A 27537-nucleotide genomic window follows, 5' to 3' on the forward strand; every position below is an offset into this window, starting at 1 on the left:
TACTGAACCGTGTATTTTCAGAATTTTTTTTTTCCATTTCCTTTGCAGAGAAAAGATGCATCAGTCAGCCATGTATGAACTATGCCAGGGGATGCATCAGATCAGCCTACAGTTCGTTCGACTGCAGCTCACATTTGAAGAGTACACCATAATGAAAGTTTTGCTGCTGCTAAGCACAAGTAAGTTGATGTCCACTTGTGCACTTTTTCTATGTTGTCCAATGATCTGACCTATAAGGAGATGAGCCTATTTTCAGTGTCTGGTAGTTGGTATTAAAAAAAAAAAAAATGAGGAGGTGAGAGAAGGTCTTTGGTCTTTGGTGAACTATGTTACTTGGAGAGTAGAGGCTTTGGGTGAAGTAAGAGCATATTCCTTCATTTCCTCATCCATCCCACCACTAAATATTGACTGACTGTTTTCCGTATAGTAGGATTATACAGGGTACAGTTTCTGCCCTCAGCAAGTTTTACTATAAGATAAATCCAAAGATATGTTTAGTATGTTGTGGAAAGGGATCATCCAATAAAGATAGAAGATAAAGAGGGTCACAGTGGCTCAAAAAAGGACGGAGCATATTTAGTTTTGAAGGTCAGAGACGGATTCATGGTGAAGGTGAATCTTGGCAAGCTTTGCAAGGGTTATGAATTGGATATGAGGTCTGAGATGATATTCCTATCAGGGGATGATGTGAGTGAGTACGGAGATTTGGGAAAACATATCCAGGTGTTAGAACTTTATTCTGGGTGAGGTGGTTTACCCACTAATTTTTAAATTTTTTTATTCTCTATTCATTTAATTTTTCAAGGTATATAAGGTGATGTGGGATTGGAGAGGAGTGAGGAATAAGATTGGGATGGAGGTTGGACCACGATATTCAGTGTCTGTTGAAGACACCTGACCTTCATTGTGTGGGCAGAGGAGTGCAGCACCACAGGCTTTTTGCAGTGGGAATACATGACCCAGGCTAACTTCTGTGCCTTTATGAAAATGTACCTGGTAGTAGACTGGATTAAAGAGGAAAAAGAGAGGGCGGTAGAGAGGCAAAGACAGAGAACTTAGCCAGATTGGAAGCACAGAGACTGCTGTGAGGCTATTGAAATAATAGCAGGAATGACAGTGGTAGGTGGCATGATGGATAGGAGCAAAGGCATTCAAGGAACACAGCCGAACGGACGGTGGACTAGAAGGGGAAACAAAACGGTATGAGTCAGAAGTGACCCAGGTTTTGCTCACAGAGAAATGGATAGGATGGCAGTTGATACCATAAAGGGAATATGTTCATGTTGGGACTTGGAAAAGATTTGGTGGGGGTTTTATAAAATGACTTCTATTTCAAATGGGTTAATTTTCAGATGTATCCTAATGGGTCAAAAGATGGGGAGAATCTGGGTCTAGCACTCAGAAGACAGGTTTGGGTTTTGAGACATAAACATGAAATTGTCCTCATAGAAAATTATCATCCAAGCTAAAATGGTGAGTGGGGCTGCCAAGGCACAGGAAGAAGAGAAACGGTCCAGTCGAGCCACGTGAGAGGAAGATGGCAGGGCTGAAGAGGCAGAGACGGGACTGTCAGTGAGGCAGAGAAACTAGAAGCCAAGAACTGGTTTCCAAAAGGAGCATGACTAATAGCAGAGCATCCACAGAGAAAGTTGAGAGCACAGAGCGAGGCCTACTAGAGTTGACCATTAGGACTCAGGCAGGTGCCTGATGGCCAGGGACTTGGCAGATTGATGGGAAGCTTTTTTAGGCTTCTGGAACCAGGTATGAAAGTAGAGAAGTTGATGACATAAAGTGCCCGAGAGACAAGATAGAACAGGATTAGCTTTGGCAAGGGTGTTGAGCACTTCTTCCTGGGGCAATGGCACAGGGCACAGACATTTTCACATTGAGGGGAAAGAATCTGAGAAAGTTCACATCAGATGAGAGGAAGACAAGCGTGATGGCAGGAGGCAGCATGGAGAAGAAATCTCCAAGCCAAGTGCTGTGGCCACTGAGGAAACTGGGCCATGTTCTGGGTGCCAGGGATGCTAGGGCAAGAGGTATGGACTTCATAGGAGGAGAGATTGTTGACTGACCCCCTGGAAGCAGAGAAGAGAATCCAGCGCATGTGCGGCCCTCCCGTTGTTGGATGAACCAGGGGCGTGGTGCAAGGAGCAGTTTTCAGTAGAGTCATTTAGGAGAAAGTGGCCTCATTCTTCAAGGTAATGAGAATAGGAGGGGTCAAAAGAGATGTTTTTTTTTTTTTTCCCCCAGAGAGGGACTGGGTCTGAGGAGGAGTTAGGCTGAATCAAGTAGTGACAAGAGCAGGAAGAGAAGATGCCATAGCGACTCTGGATAAGCATCTGCTTCCCTGTGTGTAGCAGCTCCCGGCTTCTGAAGGGTTTGCCATACGTCTAATTTAATGCTTAAAAAAACCCTGTGAGTTGATAACCCCTCTCTGAAGCGAACAAAAAGGAGGCACACATGTTGTTTTTGTCTAGTATCCTCTGTGCATGAGAACTCAAAAGCCTTGGCTTTGGACTTCACGTCCAGTGTTGTTCCTGAGCTCTCCAGAGCGGGGAGCCAGGGGCAGAAAGGCAGGCCGCTGGCACGTGACCGCAGTGGGAAGCCGGGAGCGGCACGTGACCACAGCAGGGGGCGTGGAAGGCTTAGCAGGCGGGACCTAGACCCCCAGGGCCAGCCGAGAGGTGGGACCAGCACCTCACAGCTGTGTTTTGTTTGGCCCGCACAGGTATTTTAGGTTGCTCTTGGCTTTTTGTCTCATTTTATTTTCATTGAATTCGATTGCCCAAGGCAGGGCATGTTCTCTCCCCTTTGCCGCAGGCCCTACCATTCCTCACTGATTACACTCTGCCAATCTCCTGTAGGGTCCTGTGCGGCGCAGCCCGTCATCCGCAGGGCCCAGGGTCCAGGGTCCGGAGAACTGGGCTCTTCTCCCCTACTCTGCTCACCTTCCAGGTTTCTGACCACCCTGATTTAGCCTTTTTGGAATATAACTTTGGAAACAGAATCTTTAAATTCAGCAACAGTGATTCTGTTCCCGTTTCCAAGCCATGTCATTAACCGTTACTGACTTGAAAAATGTTGCAAGTATAGATCTAGATGTAGATAGATCAGATGGGTGATAGAATTTAAATGAAAAAATGCATGTGATACTACTCCGTCTTAATTGGTGGCTTATCCTTTAAGACCATTTAATCAGTCAGCCTATAATCAATCCTGATATCATTTTGAAGCTACCCAAATTAATTTATTAGCTTCCAAATAGCTCAGTACTTTGAATTCTGATTTTTATAGATGCAGGAAAAGCAAAATAAGAAGGCAGGAAAATATAAGTAAAGAATTGTATGAGTCATAGAGCTGCAGGCTTTTAGTAAGTTTATTTTGCTAACCTGTGATAGAATGTGTTAGAATTTTTCTTCTTTAGGTGATTAAGTTGGACACCTGATGTCCAGTATATCAAGAAAGTTTTTAGCAATGACATTGAGAGAATCTTGTGTTCTTAATGCTTATGGAGAAAAACAGACGAACTTCTACCCCAGTTGTTTGGATGGTTTCCAGCAGCCCTGCTGCATTTAATAAGTAAATTCAGAAAATCTGGGCAAACCTCCAAAATTTGAGGTTTTGCTTAAGTTCTCTTTATCTGTGGGTTTGTTTCAACTTCTAAAAAATCTGGCTGGGAAATTGGTACAATATATTTGAGTTATAACAATATATAAGTAATATTTGACACAAATCGTTTGTAATCTTGAGAATTTCTAATACAGAACTATCCATAAGGAGGTCTTTGCTTAATCTTAGCAGATACACCAAAGAGTAGTGAAATGTAGTAGTGAAATTTAATCACTCCATTCTAATTTCAGGTAATTTGTTAATGTATGGGATGATCTCCATAAACATTAATGTTGAAAAGCAAAAGGTTTACTCCATATTTTATAGATTAAAAAAATAATTGTTAACCTGTGTATGGGCACTATTTGCAAAGTATTTGCAAACTTGCCATTTCTTTCAGAAAGTTTTAAGTTAACATTAAAATTTTGGTAGAAAGTAGATCTATAGTTCTACTGTTAACATCCTGATTATTACCACCCTTCATATGTTTTATACTTTTAAAGCAAGACTTTATTTTTAAAGAAAACAAACTATTTGTTATATAATGGGTGGCATTTAACTTTTAATGTGAATGTCAAATATTTGAAACCACAGCTAATATTGTGGCAGCCTCCGGAGATGCATGCAATTACTATTAGGGGTTTCTTTTTCCCCCACAAAAGTAGATTTAGGTAAACCACAAATCAAAAGCCTCAACAATTAAATTCAAGGAGACTATTAACATAAGATGTGAATGTAACTTGTAAGATAATTTTTGTACAGGACAACAGGGTTTAATTTGGAAACAGCAGTATTCCCAGCTTCCAGGGCTCTCATAATAGTCAAAAATGTACTTAGCTATTCTAAAGGTCTGATGACCTGAGTAAATTATTATTTATCCAAGCTATGACATATTAACAAATATGCTATATAATTAAGAAGTGAAAGCAAAAGCAGTTTCAAACTCAGAACATTAATTTCACAAGATGAATTTTCTTTAGGTCTCCATCTCCTAAAAATAAAGTTCTTAAGTGATTTTATTTTTCAAAGTTAAAGCATACACATAACTATTTATTCGCTATGGTGGAAAAAAAGCAAACATGTAGGTAGATTTTCAGAGGGAATACTTTACACTCTGCCTTGCACCTCCTTCTAGAACATTCTCAGCACAGGAGCACCTTTCCTCCATAAGGGCTTTCACATGTATCCTGGGACAAAGCATCTCCTTTCAGCAGGACGCAGAGACATTTGATATGCTTCCAAACCCTGAATCCCAAAATATTGTTTCTAAATGGGATTTTTTAATTTAAAATTAAAAGTCAGCCACTACATAAAAGAAAACATGATCCTTAATGTTTTACTTGTTCAAAGAAAAAGGAGAACGTGGTTTATACTCTGAAAGTTACAGATTTTGCTTTACATGCAGAGCCACTGTGGTGTTACTCTTTTGCACACACAAACCAGTGCACAGACCCACAGCCTGTTTGCCTGGGAGACCACATGACAGGGCCCCACTGGTCATGTGATCCTGGGGCAAAGAAGAAGCAAAGTGTTTCCCAGCATGCCTGTCTTCCCCCACCCTATAGAAGGCTTGTCTCCCCAAGTGTCTTTGATATTTGAATTTGGATTTAGAGATGTTGCTTTCTAATTCTAGACCCAGCTTAGAATGTCTGTGACTCTTCCAGTTGTCCTGGAAAATCAAAGTATATTTTCCTACCTCTGAAGTATTGGCAAGTTAGGATCCATAAAACACTTAGATGACAGGCCACAAGGCAACGTAGCATTGTGGTTAAGAAGCAGGCTTTGGAAATAAACCTAGGTTTCTACCCCTTCTCTGCCCTTAATTTATTGTGTCCTTGGGCAGAATTAAACCTCCAGTCTTCAGTTTTGTTATCTATAAAATGAGAGTAATGATTATGTCATAAAACTGAGGTCAAGCCCACGTTAATATATGCAAGATATATATTAACATACACCCAATAAATAGCAGTTATTATTCTTTGTACATAGAGGTGAACCAGAATTTATCAGTAGATAACTGCCATATTTGTTCATAAATGCAATTAGTTGCAATTCAGTATCAATCTGAAAGTGTGAGCCTAAAAACCTCAAAATATTCTAGGTTATTTAACTGCTACAATGTGAATGCTGTTTTCCATCCTGGGGATTTACATGTCTGTATTCCCTACACACAGTTCCAAAGGATGGCCTCAAAAGCCAGGCCGCATTTGAAGAAATGAGGACAAATTACATCAAAGAACTGAGGAAGATGGTAACTAAGTGTCCCAGCAATTCTGGGCAGAGCTGGCAAAGGTTCTACCAACTGACCAAGCTTCTGGACTCCATGCATGACGTAAGTAGAGCCTCTTGGTACCTGTTAAATGAGGGATCAACCATCACACCCTGTTGACCCCACAGAACTAGAGAGGTGAGGAAGCGTTCTCAGGGCTTTGGGAAGAATAGGGATAAATGATTTAGTGGGAGGCAGCAAGTGCTGAGAATTGATTAAGAAGGAAATTTTCTTTAGATCACGTTTGAAACAAACCCAGGTAAAGTAAAGGGTGTGGCTGTCTTCCATTCTGAGCAAAATGAGAGTGGTGTGGACCATCATGGCAAAACCTCTGTGTCCCGGGCCAGGGAAGGCCCTCAGATTTGCTACAGGTATCAGATCAAGTTTCACATTTCTGCTTACAATTTAGGAAATGTTTGGTTAATGAAAATATTTGCTTTAACATTGCGTAAATAGTGTCCATCTTTGACAACTGTTAATCTAATAACCCAATCTTTCCAAAACATTATTAGTGGTCCAGGGCCAACTTGGATCATCTCAGTCTTTGCCAAATTTTGAATCCTATATTCATTCTTCACAGGAGTCACCTTTCTTGTCTTATGTAAATAGAGAAAGTAAATTCTGAGCTTGTTTCTAAATGAATCAATTATAGATGTAGCCGAGGTGTTAGCAGTTTCTACAAAATATCGATTTGGATAACTTGCTTTGTTATGTCATTTGAAATATGCTTCTTGTTTCACTTTGCGAGCAGTTTTATGTAGCTCTAGCTCAAAGAAAAAGTTGTACGCAGTCATGCTGATTTCATTTTTTATGTTTGTGAGGCTTTCGTACTTTCTTTTGAAAAATGTATTGCCCAAGTTCAGCCCATTGATTTGTATAAGAAATCCTCTTTCAGATATTTCTCTGTTGTTCAGAAAAGTATTGCAGCCATCTCCATGGCTAGCTAGTATTAGACTAGTATTTGTATTTAAATCATGAGTCATCCTTTAAGATTTTGTTTATGCCAATGGAATGTGTGGTTTGATAGATAAGGAATGTGACTTGCCAGTGTTTTACACTGAACTGTTTTTGCTTTCTCCCAACTTTCCGTGTGGTATTAAGTCAAATTCTCACAAAGTGAATTCAGTGATCATTTGGCTAATTATCAGTGGCCTAAAGAGCATGGTTTAATGGAAAATCGTAGGACTAAGAGATGATGGCAGATGCATCTTTAGAGTGATCACAACTCTGCCTTCCACAACTCACACAGAGGACAAACGAAACTAGAGCCTGGAAAATAGGTCGCCTGTATGACAATAGGTAACATATTTGCTTTCTCCAGTGAGATTTATGGAAAGCCCTTTATGGTGGACTCAGAATGGGTTCTTGGGTTCTTTCTTGATGAATTCTCTTATTTGTTCAAATGTATGGACAGGCTCAAGTGCAAAATCAGAATTAGTATGTGATTGTCATCACTGCAACATACGATAATAGATGATAAACTTAAAGACAGTTCGCATATAATGAAACTGACAACAGAAGTTAAAACTGGTTTTTCCACAACCTCTCAGAATCTTTGTGCTGTGAACAGAGTTGCACTAAAGAAACACTCAAGAGTCCACACCTGTGGTCCATGTGTCAGACTGTCCTCACCCTGCTGGTTTTTTAGAGCCATGCTTGGCACAAGATTGGAACTCAATGAATCCTTGACCCAAAGGGCTAGATCATAAATGATGATATTCTACAAAATTCCCCAAGGTAAATCAGTGTCTTCCTAGTATTTTTTTTTTTTTGTCAAGGCATAATTGATAACACAATAAACTGAACATTATTACAGCATACATTTGGGAAGTTTTTCACACACTGGAGAAACTATCATCACCATCAAGATAATAGACATATTTATGGCCCCCCAAATTTCCTTGCCCCCTTTTTTTTAACCTTTCCTGCTACCTCCTGCTCCCCAGCTGCTTTCTGGCAATACAGATTTGTTTTTTCATTGTTGTTGCTGTTTTCAGAAATTTTTTTTTTATTATATTAGTTACCATACAGTACTTCATTAGTTTTTTATGTAGATTTATTAATATATTCAAAGCATCTCATATACATGGAATCATGTGGTATGTAGGTCTTTTGGTCTAACTTTCTTCACTTAGCATAATTATCTTGAGATTCATCACAAACTCATCAATGCATGGAACAGTAGCATGTATCACATTGTATCACATTCATCAACACGTGTATCACTAGTTCATCTCTGCCCTTTGCTGAGTAGCATCTCACCAAATGGATATCCCACAGTTTGATAGTCCAGCGACATGTTGATGGACATTTGGGTGATTTCCAGGTTAGGGACTGATACAGATAAAGCTGCCCTAAAATTTGTATACAAGTCTTCGTATGGACATTGCTTTCTTTTCCTTGGGTGAATAGCTAGCTAGCAGTGGAAAGCCTGGGTCACATGGTAGGAGTATTTTCCTTCTTTATAAGACTGCCAAACTCTTTAGCCAAAGTGGTTGTCCAGTTGTACCTTCCGTTAAGAAGTGTGTGTGCACTCATAGTGATTCACATCCTTGCTAGCAGTTGGTATGGCTAGTCTTGCTAGTTTTAACCATTCTAATAGCCATGTGCTAGTATCTCACTGTTGTTTTTATTTGCATCTCCCTAATGATCAAGGATCTTCTTGTGTGCTTATTTGCCATCCTTATGTCATCATCTATAAAGTATCTATTCAACTCTTTCACTCATTCTGAAAATCTGGATTTAGATATTTAGATATTCTAGATATAGATCCTCTATCAGATTTATGACTTGGCAAATATTTCCTCCCAGTCTGTGGCTTATCTTCATTTTCTTAACAATGTCTTTTGAAGAGCAGTAGTTTCCAATTTTTTATAAAGCCCAATTGATTGTTTCTTTTATGATTCCTGTTTTTAGTGTTGTAACCAAGAAATCTTTGCCCAAGCCAATGTCACAAAGCTTTTTTCCTATTTTCTTCTAGAGATCACTATCCTTCGTTGACTGATATGGAGTAACTTGAAAACCATTTTTTTTTAATATTTTGATTTTTGAGAGCATTTTTGGCTTTTCCTTGTGGAAGGGTAAATCCAATCCACCTTACTCCACCATGGCTGGAAGGAGAACATTCTTTGGGGAATCACTGTAGTCATTTTAATTCTGAAACCCTTGTTTTAAATTATCAAAAATGTTTGCACTTAGAAGTAGCCTAACAGAAGCATCTTGAATGCTCTATTTATATTCCTATTCCAGACAGAACATTGAAAAATGCATTGTAAGTCTAGAGGGACCTTTCTAACATTCACGCTTACTCAGACTTGAGACTGCCTACAGCTTTTTCATTAGAGTAAATTAGTGAATCAACATTTGTGGAATTTTCTTCCAGGGAACAAAGAGCTAACAATGACTGGCTCTGTACTCGAGCCTAATTTTGGTCACCTTGTGGAAAAAGAGCATTTGTGCCTAAGGTTCACACGAATATGAACCCTATGAGTCAGATCAAAGCTCTGCTTCAATAGCATGCATAGAATGCCACCCCTCAGGACACATGTCCAAAGATCTCAGTTCGTGTGGATTTCTCCCACATGGTGCACACATGTTGTTGGCAGAACAGTGCCAAGGTGTGTGAACAGAACATTCTCTGAAAAAATAGGTTGGCCAGTTAAGTATTTGAATCGGTCAGCAGCTTTAATGAATCATAATCCCCCTGAACATCAATCTTTCCCCAGAGAATGTTTCAAAGAAAGCAGCTGTGGTCAGGCTGCTATGAATAGATGTATTTTAACATTGTAAATGTTTCAGTGTTACATGCAAGGTGTATAGATTTCTTATTCTTCTAAAGAAAATTGACAATTAATGGTCGCTTTCTAGCTATTGCTAAGACAGGCAACTAATTTTCCACATGTAAGAAGCACATTTCTTTTTTTTAAGAGTTTATTTATTTATTTATTTATTTGAGATAGAACAGGAGTGAGCAAGAATGACAGTGAGCATGAGTCGGAGGAGGGACAGAGAGAGAGGGAGAAACAGACTCCCCACTGAACAGGGAACCAATACGGAGCTCCATCCTGAGACCCTGGAATCATGACCTCAGCCGAAGGCAGATGTTCAACCGACCCAGGCACCCCAAGAAGCACATTTCTAATGAAGTTATTGGTAACTTCTGTTCATAGAGATCAAGAACTGTGTTGTGATCATTGTGTAGAACTGTTAGTGAATGTTAAATGATGATATTAATAGTACTTTTTAGAAGCAAAAATTGCCCTTTTTGTATTAATTAGTTTCAAGATCATACTATTGTAATCATCTTTATTTCAGTATACACACTAGCAAAAATGTGCCTCATGCATAGCCCTATTGACAGGGCTACAAAGGATACAAAATAAATGCATGACACCAACCCAACCCTCAAATAGCTTATATTCTAGACAGGTGGCTGGAGAAACAGTGCACAACAGAAGGGAATCGGGTGCCAAAACTGGCCGCCAGAGCAGTAGAACCTTTGAGAGTCCACGGGTCTCCTTCTTTCATGAGCCAGTGAGCACCCCCTCACCCCACCATGTTCTAGGACCAATGGTGCAAGTGTGAATGGAATGTCCTTCAGAATCCCACTTGTCTAATGCAAGAAGATGTTTGTCTCACAAAGCAGGTGCTTTAATGTCTGAAAATACAAGGCAGTCAGTGTACGAAGGAGAACAAACCCAAAGCCTGGCATCCAGGGGCTTGCAGTCAGCCCAGGGGCCCCAGACAGCTCTGTACAGGCAGTGTGCTTGGGACTTCTGAGGAGGTGAGCATGCCATGAGTCGTGGGCCCACTGATGTTTATTCTGAGTTGATAGAAAGCCTGGTTGAAAAGGCATAGGAGCCAGCTGTGCCGGGTAGGGGTCCTGGAAGGCTTCCAGAAGGGATTCAGAGACTCTTTAATAGAAGAAGAGACGAGACAGATGCCCAGAGAGTGACTTTACAGGGTCCATACATAGCTGGTGGCTGCTGACCCCTCCTGACTCACTGTCTCGTGCTCCTGACCCCACTATCGCCATGAAGGAGAGCTTCAGGCTAATAGCAGCTGTTCAGTTTAAGGCCGGTCTGCGCCTCTGCAGATCAGAAAACTAGCATCTAGGAACATTAAAAACAGCTGCATTGCTCTCCAGCTTTCCAGACTCATTTGGATCTTCGCTGGCATCTTCTGGAATGTGTTGTTTTTGTGAGGCATGGGGTTACATCTTGAAGGCAGTGAACCTGGCATTGTATTAAAATGTCATGCATGTTTAGCAGTTCCCAAAACAAAATGTTAGGTTGGCCTCAGCATCAGCGAAGCCAGCTTGGGGGTGGGGGCTTTTGTCTCTGCGTCTGATCCAAGGCCAGGTAAGAACCTGTCCCTTGCCTGGGCAGGCAGTGGTGTGTCCCTTAGATGCTGTTCTCTGTGTGACAAAAAGAAACACCGTGAGGGTCATGTTGCTGAAGAATTGCTTTCTGCAGTTCGAGAGGGAATGCTCGACAACAGAAGTGGCTCTTCCTCTCAGAGCGAAGGTCTCCCTTCCGTGGGTGGGGGTGGGGGGGATGGGGGAGGAGCAGAACATCTGGCAGTACAGTAAATGCTCCACGTGCACACTGGGGAGATTTCATTCTGTAGTGAAGAGGGCGTTAAGTTTCAGTGACACGATCACCAACAAAAGAGATATTGCTGCAAGCAGTCGAGACTATTAGCAAATTATTTTGAGATTCTCATTGCTCATTTAATTAGTGGGTGCTTTTGCATCCGGGCTGTGGTAGTGGTAATTTCCATTGTGATTACACTATAGGTGGTTTTGAGATCGATGCAAACCTATTTTCAGCTTTTCTCACCCCATACTGAAGAATGCAAGCCACAAGTTTGGCTCAGTCCACCATTTGGGCAGCCCGCGTTCTTTCACATTAGATTCTGGTTTATGTCTTCCCAGTCAGCTTCTCCTCAGGAAATGTTCTGAGACCAAAATAGGAGCCCACCGCAGTAATGTTAACCCAGGGGATGGCCTGTGGTGCTCCACCACCATCTCTCCCAGTAAACTTGGGCATTTCACTTAAATTTTCCACCCCTAGTCTCTTCAACTATAATATGGGAATGATGTCCAACTTATAGGGAACTTTCAAGAGTGAATGAAATAACACAGGTCCTGAGTGGGCATCTGCCACAGAGTGGGCAACAAACACCCCTCCGCATCCCCTTTTCCCCAGACTGCATTAGCATTTCCCCAAAACCATGTCCCGCACCACCCAAAAACTTCCCTCGGGCAGTTTACAGTTGGCAGGATAGGCAGTAAGGACCACTCCACAGAGCAAAGCAGGAAGCACATATGTTGTCTGGTAGTGAGTCACTAGAATTCAGTCAGTCTGCAAGCATTTCCACGGTCCTTCAGGTCCCAGGGCAACCCCATGTCAGCTGGACATTTAACAGGGGAGATCCGTATTGTTACAAACATGTTGGGGTGAGCTTGAACCACCTTCTAATTTACTGGGAGGATTAAGGGTGTTCAATGATGGAATGATGGCAGATTGCTGTGAGGTGACCATCAGGAGGATTGAGGCTGGCGAACTAGAAACCCTTAGCTCAGATATTATCAGAACACCTCGAGCAATGAATAAAGGCTGGCCATGCTGCTTCAGCACAAGGAGAGAAATTTCCCTCTCTTCCCGTTGCTCAGGTGACAAGGAAATGACATTATTTGATTATTTGTAATACAGTACTGGTGGTAGCACACCTGTGTATGTGTGTGTGTTCGTGTGTATGATAGATCAAGTTCAGAGCCACATTCTGTTTCACTGAGCAAAACAACTATTTACTATAGTTGTTAGCAGCGTTATACTGCCTTCTTATGTGACAAGACCATGACTAAGAAAGAGTCTAAGTAAAGGAAAAGATGTTTATTCTAGAGTCAGCTAAGTAAGCAAAGCCTTATCTTCTAAGACACCAGTGGAGGGGAGGACACAAATTATGCAAAGACCCTCTCCTTTTGAAAACGAAATCATCATAGGTGAAGATTTCAAATTAAATGAATAATTGACATGGCAGATCTTTTTCTTTGTCTAGTTGTTAATACCGGCGGAACAGTTATTAATGGTTTACAGCATCTGTTTTTGCATTTCAATATAATACCTGAAGACTGGCATTTGCCTTTACAGATTCCCAGTTTCAAGGGTATAGCATAGTTCAGAATGCATTGCCCTGGGTGAGTTGTGCCAATGAGTGCTTATTTTCATTTAGACCATTGTTATGTTTATATAGTTGAAAAATGCATCAGATTTTTTAAAAAACAAGAATAGGGAAAATGGAAAAAAATAGAATATTTTAGTATTTTGATATTGTGGATAAATAGGGAGTTCATGACTTTGGGTGTGGCTTGGAAAGATGTAGGCTTGGCCATGAAGCCCAACAGATGTGACCCCCGCACAGATATGAAGGATGGCCTTGCCAATTGTTCATTCTTTGTTCTCATGTGCATTAAGGGCAGCATCAGTCAGTGGTCAGGATTGTGACTCTCAAAGCTCCCCTAGGGTTTGTAATCAGTTCATATTGTGAGAGGCAGCAGAATAGCTGAATTACTGTCTTTCTAAACCTGTTGGAAAGAGGATCTGAAAAGCCAGGATAATATGTAAAAAGATATCTTTCAGTGACTCCTTGTTTTAGACTCTTGGAATGACACATCCATGTGTCCTGTTGATTGTCTCCAATGGGTGTGCAGAGGAAGTGTTGCCAAGGGGCTCTGCTTCTGGGACCTGAGCTCTGGCAGAGTAGGCACTGGCAGAGTAGGTACAGACCAGGTACTGTGCTGGTGCTGAGGATACAACAGCAGCAAAGGAGCCTGGGTCCTTGACCTCAGAGTACAGTCTGATGGGAAATATAGACAAACTGGGAACTAAAACCCAGTGTGACAGGTGCTCAGTATGGGCTCTAAGGCTTTTAGGTGGCATATCTGGAAGAGGAAGAAGCAGGGTAGAGATGGCCCCTGGCCTGAGGTGAGGTAGTGACTGCTAAGCTGAGCCCCAAAGGCAAAGTAGGAGTTTGCCAGACAGATGGAGGAAAGCTGTTTCAAGCCAAAGGAGTTAATATCCCAAGGGAGAAAGTGTGGTGATTTTGAGGAATGGAGAATTTTATTGCATCCAAGGGTGTTGGGGAGGACCTGAGAGAAATGAGAATGGAGACGATGAGGGTATCTGTGAACCACCACAAGGGAGCTGTTGAAGGATTTTGAGCACATCTGTGGAGAATCTAGACCTGCTCTGTGTAGTACAGTAACCATTAGCCACATGGGGCTATTTACATGGAAGTTAATTAAAATTAAATGAAATTTTAAGTTCAGTTCTTCAATCATAGTAGCCACATTTCAAGTACTCAGTGGCCACCCGTAGCTAGTTGCCACCATTTGGGGTAATGCAGAAAGTCTGACAATTGAGGGCTGATCTAGAGACTATTAGGGGAGGAGCAAGAGAAACAAAGCGCCAGTTGGGATGCTGGTGAGGTGATCCAGGTAAGAGATGGGGGACTAAGCACTAGGGGGAAGGGGGACTGAGGAGACATTCATGTGGTAGAATGGATGGCTCCTGGTGTGATAAATAGGACATGGAGATTGAGAGAGGAGGGAGGAGGTCAAAGATGATGTGGGATTTAGACATAGATGGCTGGATGGGCTGGAACCAGCACTGACAAGGGGTGAGGGGTTTGGGAGGGGATATGATGAGTAGGTTTTGGATGTCCTGATTTAAGGTGTCTTTAGGACAACCCAGGAGAAATGTCAGATAGATATGAGGCTCCTTGGAGAAGAAGAAAAGGAACATGGGCTGCTGATGCAGAAGGGAGACTTGGCTGCACGTGGTGGTCATGAAGCCTAGAGTCAGATGGGCCCACACATTGGTGTGGAGCGGAGGGCCTAGAACCAAACCTGGAGGGCAAAATGGCCAGTGGATTTCAAATGGGAAGATTCTGGAAAGGCTACAAAGGAGCTGCTGCTGATCCAATTTAAAAAAAAAAAAAGGAGGGATATAAGGAACAAGCCAGAAAAGTTTATCTCCCACTGTGCAAATGAGGGGTCAGAGGGGCAGAAGCTGCAGAAAGGTCAGTCAGCAAACTGTCTGAAAACTTGAATAGCCATAGCAACAGGAAGGTTATGAAAAATCGCTGACTGATTCAACTTGTGTTAATGTTCAGTAGTTTCTAATAACTGTATCAGAAGGCACAAAGCAAACTGGGACAAGATTTTTTTTTTTTAAAAGAACACTCAAGGTGTTTTCCAGTAAACCTCCTTAGAGAAATTGCTTTAATAAATAGAAGCATGAATCTTTCTGTCATGTAAGAGCATGTATATAAATGAGTATTTTATATGTGGATGAAAGAACATGCAGTTTTTGTGTTTGAGTATAGCTAAAAAATCACAGTGGCTTAGCGAACTCTGTCTTTGTGAATAACTCCAAAACAAACTATTACAGAACTCGATCCAGTCACACATGAGTAATTTTGAATTAGTAAAAGCTTTATTATACACCCTGTACAAGCATATTTATTCTGTACACTAAATACATGTGTACAAACCGCATACATCTGTCTATCTATCTAGAGAAGGTGGAGGGCAGGCCTCAGAGGCAACCCATGGTGCATTAGGGCTGATCTTGCATTTTAAGTCGCAATTTTATCAATAATACTGGTCCTGAGTCCTTTCTCACCCATCACGTTCATATGAAATCTTAATGACAATGAGAGTTAATTTCCACATGCAGCCCAGAACTTTATCTCCTTCATTCATTCGTGGTTGGTCATGGTTTTCTGTGGCTGACTTAATGCCAAATCTGGGTTACTTCCTTACGTCTTTGGAAAAGGCTGATTTAAAACATTGAATGTTTTCAGTGGCTAATGTTTAGACTGTGGCAGTGCCTACCAACTGCTGGTCATTAGCTAGGTCACATTCTGAGATGCAGTTGTATTAGATTTTAGGAAATGAGGAAAGAACTTCAGTATAGGAGTTTGCCATTCCTTTAATTTAATTGCGGTAAAATACATGAACATAAAAATTGCCACTTCCACCATTTGTAAATGTATGGTTCACTAGTGTTAAGTACATTCACCTTATCCTACAATCTCTAGAGCTCTTCAACCTGTAAAACTGAAACTCTATATATTCTATTAAACAACTCCTCATTCCCTCTCCTCTACCCCTGGCAACCACACTTCTACTTTCTGTCTCTGCATTTGACTACTCCAGGTGCCTCAAATATATGGACTCATACAGTGTTCATCTTTTCATGACTGATGGATTTCACTTAGCATATTATCCTCCAGGTCCATCCATGTTGTATCATGTGTCAGAATGGTCTTTAATTTTAAGGCTGAGTAATATTCCACTGTATGTGCATACCACGCTTTGTGTATCCATTCTTCTGCTGACAAACACTTGAGTTGCCTCTACCGCTTGGCTATTGTAAATAGTACAACATGAACATGAATGTGCAGATCTGTCCTCAACACCCTACTTTCAGTTCTTTGGGTGTGTTCCTAGAAGTAGAATTGCTAGGGCATATGATAATTCCAAGTGTAATTTATTGAGGAACCCTCAAACTGATTTTCACTGTTTTTTACATCCCCACCAACAGATCACAAGGGTTCCAATTTTTCTCCAACTTCACCAGCACTGGGTATGTGCTGTTACTGAGTTTCTGTTCCTTTTTGTTTTGAATGATGGACATTGTAACTGGCATGAGGGTGGTATCTTGTGGTCTTGATTGGCATTTCCCTGACCATCAGTGCTGTTAAGCATCTTCCATGTGTTTATTGGTCATTTGTATTTCTTCCCCGGAGAATTGTCTATTCAAGCCCTTTGCCCATTTTTTAAAAGATTTATCCATTTATTTTAGAGAGAGAAAAAGACTATGAGTGGGGGGAAGGGACAGAGGGAGAGGAAGAGAGAGAAAGCCAGGTAGATTCCCCAGTGAGTATAGAGTTCCAGTACAGGGCTCAGTCCACAACCCTGAGATCATGACCTGAGCTGAAATCAAGAGTCAAATGCTCAACAGACTGATCCACCCAGACAGCCCCCCTAGTCCATTTTTTAACCAATTTTTTGTTGTAGTTGTTGAGTTGTACAAGTTCTTTATATATTCTGGTTATTAACCCTGTATCAGATGCATGGGTTTTGATGATCTGTTTTGGTGTCAGAATCTTTCCCTTATGAACTTACAATGATAGCAGACAGTAGTTTGTTCCTTTTAATACTTAACTAGAAAAATTAAAAGTTATGTCTGATCCTAATTTATTTAAAGAAAAGGGAGAAAGGCATATTTTCTTGTTATAACTACTTCTTTGCATTCATTAATTAACATTTTAAAAGTTGCATACCCACAGAACATGTGCCACTGTTCACAGCTAGTATCGAAAGAATGCTGGGGGGGGGGGGGGCTAGGAATTTGCCTTGTCTGGGGAGATATAAAAGAACTGTGCATTCTGTTCCCATCTGATTCTGTAAGACTTCTGATGCTATAAGGTGAGCTTTCTGAAAAAACAAAAAACAAAAACAAAATAACAGGTAGAAAAGACCACTGAGGGTACTAGAAGCCATGCTCTTAGAAGATCGCATCAAAACCTAACCAGACACATGGAATCTTTTTTTAATCTAAAATATATCTAGGGAAGATTTTGGAAAACTATCTCATTGTCTAACACCTGTGTCAATAAAAAGCCCCCTCTTATGCAGCCTAAATCCCTCTTCTTACAATATAAAATAACTGTATAATACCTGGGATTTACATCGTACCTTTCTTTCTTAAGTCTTGTCATTAAATCCTCCTAATAACTCCATGAGGCAAGGATGAATAAATACTACTGTTTACACTTAATCACCTCATCTTAATTCCTGCCTCTATAAAAAGGGAATAAAAGTAATATTTACTCATTTTTTTTTTACCTTTTACAGAGAAAAAAAATTAAAACAGAGACTGATTAAGTATGCTGTCCCAGGTTTGTAAGTGAAGCAGAACTGGAAGGCAGGGGTGCAGAAGGAAAGGGAGCACATATGAGACACAAGGGCGGACAAGCCCTGCCCCTGGTGAGCTCTCTTGGCCCTGGTGGGTTAGAGGTCCTTCAAGGGCCCACACATAGAAGGCTTCCAGTCTTGGCTTCATGTTTTGCTCTCACAATCTTGAAATCTGTAGCAAACTGAACGAGGAGCCCCACAGCTAATGCTAGTGGTCCTGGGCACAATATCACCATCTAAGATGGTTTGGGTTCGAGGTGATAAGCATGGTGGGGGGCACTTCGCAGCTAACAGGGCACCACACAGATGTGTCTGTGAAAGGAGGCAGTGGAGGATATGAAAGGCAGAAAGCTAATTGAAGCAGGGTAGGAGAATTGAAGGAATTAAGAGATTCAGCCATACACTAAAAAGGAGCCTTTAAAAAAATCAGGCCTAACTTGATACAAAGAGAAAGAGTGGAGAAATTTCAAAAGGGAGAGAGACATCATCAAGCAGTAGAAAAGAGGAATGTTACAGCTGGAGCTGTTTTAGACTGGAGCAGATCATTTTAAATGACTATGATTGCTAAGACCCAGAAGATGCCGGTTGATCAATTTTGTTTATCAAGGTCATGGTTAAAGGAACTAGAAAGTGACTATGGTTTCAAACACAGTTGATTCTCGTTATTTTCAGAATCTGTATTTACATATTCTCTTACTGGCTAAAATGTATTTGTAACCCCAGAATCAATATGGCCCTTTTACAGTCATTCACAGATGGGCACCAAGCAGTAAAAATGTGTGTGTGCCCAATGAAGGCCAAACAAGGTGATGTTCTGCCTTCTTGTTTCAGCTGTCATTTGGTCAACAAGTGTCCTTTTCAGGATCTGTTTAATGACACAGTTTTTTGCATTTTTGTTGATTCTCTTGTTTACAGTAGTCCCCAAATGTAGTATTTATGCACTGTCTCATGTTCCCAAGCGGAAAGAAGGCTGTGATGTGCCTTATGGAGAAAATATTGTGTTCGGTGAACTTCATTCAGGGATGAGTTATAGTGCTACTGGCCATGAGTTCAATGTTAAAGAATTAGCAGTATCCATTAAATAAGGTGTCTTGAAACAGAAACACATAAGACAAGATTGTGTATTGATTGCTGACAGTGGGACCAGCAATTCATAGAAACCTAACCCTGTATTTTCCCTAGGAACAAGGGTTCAGTATCTGCTCATTCTGTTCTGCTTGACATAATAGAGCGGAACTACCGTGTGTAATGACAACTGTAAAGGTGTGTAACCTGCAGGGACTCCAGGCTCGAAGGGAAATGACTCTGAAAGAGCAGCCAGAACTGTAAGACAGTGGTTCGCCATCCGCATGACAAATTCTGGAGCCTTTATGCTCGACCATGATGACCATGACAAGAATTCTTTGGAAAGCGTTTCCTAAAGGCTCAGAGAATCCATATAACACTTAGAAAGCCAACTCTAGCTACCAACCATATTGCTTGGCTCACAGACTTTTTTTTTCCTTTTTTTTCCCCCCGCACTTCAGTATTTCTGAAACCAGGAAACATCTTAGACTTGATTTATATATTTTAACAACCAACCAAAGCCAGTTCTCCCATAAACTGTTACTAAATCCCTGGCATGCCTTCCAGTCCAGGGCCTGCAAGCTTTTTCTGTAAAGGGCTAAATGCTAAATACTATAGGCTTTGTGGGCCCCACAGTCTTGCTGCAACTACCTGGCTCTGCCGTTGTAGCAGGAGAGCAGCCATAGAGACTACGTCAATGAGTAAGCCTGGCTGTGTTCTAGTAAAAATCCTGAAATTGCTATTTATATCATTTTCACATGTCACAAAATACTCTTCTTTTTTTAATTTTATTTTTTCAGTGTTCCCAGATTCATTGTTTATGCAGCACACCTAGTGCTCCATGCAATACGTGCCCTCCTTAATACCCAGCACCAGGCTCTCCCATCCCCCCACCCCACCGTTCTCCCCTCCAAAACCTTCAGTTTGTTTCTCAGAGTCCACAGTCTCTCATTGTTTATCTCCCTCTCTGATTTCCCCCAACTCACTTCTCCTCCCCATCTCCCCGTGTCCTCCATGTTATTCCTTGTGTTCCACAAGTAAGCGAAACTATATGATAATTGACTCTCTCTGCTTGACTTACTTCACTCAGAATAATCTCCTCCAGTCTGGTCCTTGTTGACACAAAAGTTGGGTATTCATCCTTTCTCATGGCTGTGTAATATTCCATTGTATATATGGACCTACTTTATCCATTCATCTGTTGAAGGGCATCTTGGCTCTTTCCACGGTTTGGTGATTGTGGATAATGCTGCTATGAACAGTGGGATACAGATGGCCCTTCTTTCCACTACATCTATATCTTTGGGGTAAATACCCAATAGTGCAATTGCAGGGTCATAGGGAAGCTCTATTTTTAATTTCTTAAGGAATCTCCACATCCTCTCCAACACTTGTTTCCTGTCCTGTTAATTTTGGCCATTCTAACTGGTGTAAGGTAGTATCTCAATGTGGTTTTGATTTGACTTTCCCTGATTGGTAATGATGATGAACATTTTTTCATATGTATGTTAGTCATTTGTATATCTTCTTTGGAGAAGTGTCTTTCATGTCCTCTGTCAATCCTTGACATGATTATCTGTTTTGTGTGTGTTGAGTTTGAGAAGTTCTTTATGGATCTTGGATATCAGCCCTTTGTCTGTAGTGTCATTTGCAAATATCTTCTCCTATTGCGTGGGTTGCCTCTTTGTTTTGCTGACTGTTTCCTTTCCTGTGCAGAAGGCTTTTTTGTCTTAATGAAGTCCCAAAAGTTCATTTTCGCTTTTATTTCCTTTGCCTTTGGAGACATGTCTTGAAAGAAGTTGCTGTAGCCACTGTCGAAGAGGTTACTGCCTATGGTCTCCTCTAGGATTTTGATAGATTGCTGCCTCACGTTGAGGTCTTTCATCCATTGGGAGTTTATCTTTGTGCATGCTGTAAGCAAATGGTTGACTTTCATTCTTCTATACATAGCTGTCCAGTTTTCCCAGCACTATTTATTGAAGAGATTGTCTTCTTTCCATTGGATATTTTTTCCTGCTTTGTTGAAGATTATTAGACCATAGAGTTGAGGGTCCATATCTGGTCTCTCTACTCTGTTCCCTTGGTCTATGTATCTGTTTTTGTGCATTTTTCAAAGTGCTGGAACAAACAATCCTAAAATTTGTATGGAACCAGAAAAGACCCGGAATTGCTAAGGAAATGTTGAAAAAGAAAAAGCTGGGGTCATCACGTTGCCTCATTTCAAGCTTTACTACAAAGCTGTGCTCACCAAGACAGTATGGTATTGGCACAAAAATACTCTTCTATTTTTTTTTCAATCTTTTAAAAGAAAAAAAAAGGAAAAAACCTATAAAAAACGATTATTAGGCCAGATTTTGCCTGCAAGCCATAGTTTGCCAAACCCTGATTGATTTAGTGGAACAGGGGAATAGATGAGACCCCTTGTTCTCAAGTGTCCTTAGTTGGATCAAAAGAGGCTGCCCCTGCCCAGTGGGGTCTGCCCCTTATTTAGTGTTCCTTTTACTTCAGAAATTGAAATAAGGATTTTAACTGCTTAATCCTGAGTTAACCTGATATTAAAGTTGGTAACTTACCAACAGGAATTGGTTTAGATTTTTAGATTGCTTAGTACAGTGTACTTTGGCAAGAAGGATCTAGGAAATATTGAAAACAAAATTAAGAAAAGTTCATACTTCTATATACAGTAACATGCCAGTGCATTTCAAACACAACCCTTCCCTTAGATTCCCTTTGTTCGACAATGTTCTAATTATCCCTTTATCTTTAAGCTCTACTTTCTGTTTCCATTGTGTCATTTTTCTTTGTGTTTTTCACATGTACAATAGACCTTATTCACAAGAAGGCGGAGCTGTGATCCAGAATGAGGCTTGTAACACAAGGGAACTTAAACAGGCTGGAAATTAAATAAATTTAAGTACAAAAAAATTAGAAGGAAATTGAACCCATCTTGCTTATTAGCACAGCATCCGAAAACGTATTTGGAAGATTTAATATTCATCACTGACCAGAGATCAAGCATTACCACTGAATTTAATATAAAAATGGTAATGAAGACAAATTAAAAAGTAGCCTCCGATAACAGAGTTTCAGAAATGCTCTTGGTTTTTCATAACATGTGGAGCAGCTTCTACTTCCCACCCCAGAAGCCAACCCCTTCCTCGTGAGCAGCTGGTGTGACCCAGAATGCCCGTGCCTACCCCATCCTAGACTCTGGAACTATCCCTGTGAGGCCACACAGGACAACCCTGTCTCACTTCTTCAGGCAGCCAGGCCTCTCTGGAGGCAGAGCCAGAGACGCCTGGCCTGGCCTGGAGCCCTGGCTTTGGCCATGCTCATGGTGGGGGTTGTTCCCTTATCCAGAATTTGCAGGCAGAGCTCACATGGGAGCAAGCAGCTCCATTGAGCCTTGTCTCATGCTTCAGGGACACATGTGAATCCAGTGCATTAAATCTCTAGGACTTATATACTGGTTTCAGCTTCAAATATCTCCTCTATTCTCCCACCCTCTGGTAACCACCATTTGATTCTCTGCTTTTATGAGTTAGGCTTTTCTTATTTTGCTTTGTTTTTGTCTGTTCCTTTTTTCTTCTTTGGTCTCTTCCCATGTGATTGATGACTTCCCTTGGTGTTAAGTTTATATTCCTTTCTCTTTATTTTTGAGTATCTATTATAGGTTTGTGCTTACCATGAGGTTCATATATAACATCCCAATTATATAGCAGTTTGTTTTAAGTTGATTGCTTTAGTTTGAACACATTCTAAAATCACTACATTTTTACTCCTCCCCTCCATATTTTATGTATCAGATGTCATACTTTACATCTTTTTATCTTGTGAATCCCTTAACTGAATTTTTAGATATAATTGATTTACTATGTTTTTCTTTTAAGCTTCATACTATCTTTATAAGTGATTGTTCTACTACTTTTACTATATATTTGCTTTTACCAATGAAATTTTTTCCTTTCATAATTTTCTTCTACTTACAGCCTCTCCTTTTCTGCTTTAAGAAGCCCCTTTAACATCAGTTTAGTAGTAAAGTACTCCTTTAACATTACTTGTCTGAGAAATTTTTTCTCTCCATCAACTCTGAATGATAAGCTTGCTGGGTAGAGTACTTCTGGCATTTTCCTTTCAGTAATTCGAATATATCAGACCACTCCCTTCTGACCTGTAACGTTTCTGCTACAAAATCTGCTAATGGCCTTATGAGATATCTCTGGTATACAACTAGATACTTTTCTCTTGCTTGTTTTAAGATTTCCTCTTTATCTTTAGTTTTTGCTATTTTTAAAATATTGATTGATTGACTTTAGAGAGAAAGAGGAGATGCAGAGGGAGGGAGAGAGAGAATCCTCAAGTAGATTCCCCACTGAGCCCAGAGCTGAACATGAAGCTTGATCCTAGGACTTTGAGATCATGACCTGAGCTGAAATCAAGAGTCTCATGCTCAACTAACTGAGCCACCCAGGTGCCCCACTTTTTACCATTTTAATTATGTATCTTGGTGTAGACTTCTCTGGGTTCATCTTGTTTGGTGCTCTCTTTGCTTCCTAGACATGGGTATCTCTTTCTTCCTCCAAGTTAGGGGATTTCTCAGCTATTATTTCTTTAAATAAGCTTTCTGTAATTTTCTCTTTCTTCCTTCTGGAATCCCTGTTATGCAAATGTTAGTATGCTTGATGTTGCTCCAGAGATCCTATAACCTATCCTCACTTTTTTTTTCTTTTCACTTTGGTGTTCTCTATTACCTCATCTTCCAGATGCTGATCTGTTCTTCTGTGTTGGCTAATCTGTTATTGATTCCCTGTAATATATTTTTCGTTTAAGTTATTGTATTCTTCAACTCTGTTTTGTTTTTTTTTTTTGGTCTGTGTTGAAGTTTTCACTAAGTTCATCCACTCTTTCTTCAAGTCCAGTGAGCATCTTTATGACCATTACTTTGAGCTGTTCATCAGGTAGATCACTTATCTCTGTTTAATTCTTTTTTGAAGCTTTGTCTTATTCTTTAGTTTGAAGCATATTCCTCTGTCTCATTTTGTTTGACTTCATGTGTTTCTTAGGTGAAACAGCTACCTCTGCCATGCTTCAAGGAGTGGCCTTGAACAAGAATGTCCCGTCTAGATTGTATTCCTGGTGGCTTAGGCTGGCTGGCTGGAGCTGTAGGTGGCACAGGCCAGGAGATCGTAAGGTTCTATGAGGAGCCCGAAGTGGCCCTGTACCTAGGCCACCTTAGTGAGACAGCTGGAACTGTAGTCATTGCAGACCAGGGGATCCGGGATGCTCTATACCAGAGCCATGCTAGCAGGATGGCTCGAGCTGAAGCAGGTATGGGCCAGGTGCTCTGCACAGGGGACACCCTGGAGGAATAGGTGAAGATGCAGTCAGTGCTACAAGCTAGGACTGGCACTGGACACCTGGGTTGTGGATGTAATGGACATGGACAAGGAGGTCCCAGGTTGCTTCCCACCAGGGTCACCCTGGTGGATGGCTTGAACTGGGACAGGCATAGACCAGGGCATTTTGCATAGGGGACATCCTGGCAGGGTGCCAGAGCTGCCCTGAGTGGGGATGGCTGGGGCTGAATCAGATGTAGGCCACAGGTTTCCCAGGGTGTGCCATGTTCATGCAGCCTTGATGAAGTGGATGGGGCTGGTGTGGGCTAGAGGCTTAGGGCTTGCTGAGGCAGCAGGCTAACTAGAGCACCTGTTCCCTGTTCCTATCTGTGCTATCAAGGTGGAGAGGGTCTTGCCAGCACCACTAATGCTCAAGAGAGTTAGAGAAATTCCCCCACCATTTGGCAGTCAGAGTTAGTAAACGTATTTCCTTCACTTGCAGTCTAGTTGCCCTTTAAACTGATGGTTTTTTGCCGTGCCCCAGGTCAGATGAATCTGTACATGGCCCATCTGTGATGTCCCTCCCTACCGCAGGTTACCGCATTGGGGATGAGATTCCCATCACTACCATGTCTCTGTCTCTCTAGCCATTATGTGTGTGGGCCCACAATGCTTTATTGTGCCAATGCTGTTCAATCAACCCACAATCCTTCAGGAGGAATTGCTTTATATATAGGTGTAGACTTTGGTGTGTCCATTAGAGGGGGGTGAATTCAGGATCTTCATAAAGTTGCCATCAAGATTGGCTTTTTCTGATTTTACATCTAAGTGAAATAATATGGCATTTGTCTTTCTCTGTCTGCCTTGTTTCACTGAGCATAATGCCCTTATGGGCCATCTGTTAATTACCAGTGACAAGATCTCCTTCATTCTTATGGCTGGATAATATCCGTGTGTGTGTGTGTGTGTGTGTGTGTGTGTGTGTGTGTGTGTGTGTGTGTGTATCACACATCTTCTTTATCTATCCACTGACAAACACAGCTTGTTTCCATATGTTGGCTATTGTGAATAATGCTGCAGTACACATGGGAGTGCAGATCTCTCTTCCATGCCCTATCTTCATTTCCTTTGGATTATATACCCAGGAGTAGGGTTGTTGGATCATATGGTACATATTTAATGTTATGTGGAGCCTCCATACTGTTTACCATAGTGGCCAAACAACTTTGCATTATTCCCACCAGTAGGTACAAGTGTTCATTCCCTTTTCTCCACATCCTTACCAACATTTGTTTTCTGTAGTCTTCTTAATGACAGCCATTCTTACAGGTGTGTGGTGTTATTTCATTGTGGTTTTGATATGCATTTTCTTGATATTCAGTGATGCCGAGCATCTTTTCACATACCTGTTGACCATTTGGATATCTTCTTTGGAAAAATGTTTAGTTCCTCTGCTCGTGTGTGTGTGTGTGTGTGTGTGTGTGTGAGAGTGTGTGTGTGGCTTTTGTTTTTGTTTTGTTCTAATTGGGTTTTGGGTTTTTGTTGTTGTTGTTGTTTCTAAGATGGATGAATTCTTTATATACTTTGGATAGTAACCCCTTCTCTGGAATATAGTTTGTAAATATTTTTCTTCCATTCATTAGGTCATTAGGTTGCCTTTTCTCTTTCTTTGATTGTTTCCTTTGCTCTGCAGAAGATTTTCAGTTTTATGTAGTCCCACTTGTTGAATTTTGCTTTTGTTGTTTGTGCTTTTAGTGTCATATCTAAAAACCCATTGATAAGACTAATGTCAAGGAGCTTCTTTCCTATGTTTTTCCCCCTAGGGGTTTTATGGTATCGGGTTATATGTTTAAGTCTTCAATCCATTTCAAGTTAACTTTTGTGTATGGTATAGGATAGGGGTCCAGTTTTCTCAACACCATTTATTCTAGAGACCATCCTTTCCCTATTGAGTGTTCTTGGCTCCCTTGTCAAATATTAGTTGACTGTTAATATTGGCGTTTACTTCTGGACTCCCTGTTCCATTGCTCTGTCTCTATTTTTATAACAAACATATATTTAAATTACTGTGTAGCTCAGTAGTATAGTTTGAAATAAGGAAAGATAAAGCTTTCAGATTTCTTCTTCCTCATGATTGCTTTGCTATTCAGCATCTTTTATGGTTTCATACTTTTTTCTTAAAATTTCTGTGAAAATGCTGTTAAGGTTTTGATAGCAATTGTAATGAATATAGAAATGGCCTTGAGTAGTAAAGACATTTTAATAATGTTAAGTCTTCTGATCCCCTGGACACAAGATATCTTTCCATTTTTTTGCATTTTCTTCAGTTACTTTCATCAATGACTTATAATTTTAATTATACAGATCTTTCATTTCCTTTGTTAAATTTAGTCTTAATTATTTTATTGTTTGAATACTATTGTGAATGGGATAGTTTTATTTTTTTCAAATGTTTTGTTGTTAGTGTATGAAATGCAACTAATTTCTGTATGTTGATTTTATCTCCTGCAACTTCACTGAATTCATTGATTCAGTTTGGGTTGAGTCTTTAAAGGTTTCTCTATATTAGATCATATCATCTGCAAATAACAATTTTACTTCTTTCTCTTAGAATTGGATGCTTTTTATTTCTTTGTCTTTCCTAATTGCTATAGCCAGGACTTTCAGTACTATGTTGAATAAAAGAGGGCATTCTTGCCTTATTTCTCATCTTAGAGGAAAAGCTTTCAGTTTTTCACTGTTGAGTATGTTACCTGTGGGTTTGTCATATGTGGCCTTTACTATATTGAGGTTTATTCCTTATATAACCATTTTGTTGAGGGTTTTTATCATGAAAGTATGTTGTATTTTGTCAGATGTTTATTGTGCAGCTATTTATATGACCATGATTTTTATCTTTCTGTTAATGTAGTGTATCACATTTATTGATGTATGTATATTGAACGAACCATCCTTGCATTCCCAGAATAAATCCTACTTGGTCATGGTGTTCAATCCTTTTAATGCATTGCTGAGTTTGGCTTGCTTTTATTTTGTTGAGAATTTTGTATCTGTATACATCAGGGATAGTAGTCTATAGTTTTCTTATGTCCTTATCTGGCTTTGGTAATGGTATGGTATAATGGTAATGGTCCTGGAGTTTTCAGTGTTTGGAGCTTTCTAATTACTGATTAAATCACCTTATGTACTATTGGTCTGTTCATATTTTCTGTTTCTTCCTCATTCATTCTTGGCAGGTTGTAGGTTTCCAAGAATTTATCATTTCT

At 40.5% G+C, this 27537-nt stretch overlaps 1 protein-coding gene across 1 annotated transcript in view; it reads left to right on the forward strand.

The window, feature by feature from the left end:
• NR3C2 (nuclear receptor subfamily 3 group C member 2) overlaps positions 1-27537 on the forward strand; it is a 340694-nt gene that overhangs the window by 298870 nt on the left and 14287 nt on the right. The window contains exons 7-8 of the mRNA XM_004758031.3: positions 49-179; positions 5787-5944. Of these exons, the coding sequence (XP_004758088.1) occupies positions 49-179; positions 5787-5944 (289 nt within the window). The remainder of the gene's footprint in view (positions 1-48; positions 180-5786; positions 5945-27537) is intronic.

The sequence above is a fragment of the Mustela putorius genome, unplaced genomic scaffold (genome assembly GCF_011764305.1).
Source record: "Mustela putorius furo isolate JIRA1106 unplaced genomic scaffold, ASM1176430v1.1 tig00000242_pilon_pilon_pilon, whole genome shotgun sequence".
NCBI classification, from domain to species: Eukaryota; Metazoa; Chordata; class Mammalia; order Carnivora; family Mustelidae; genus Mustela; species Mustela putorius.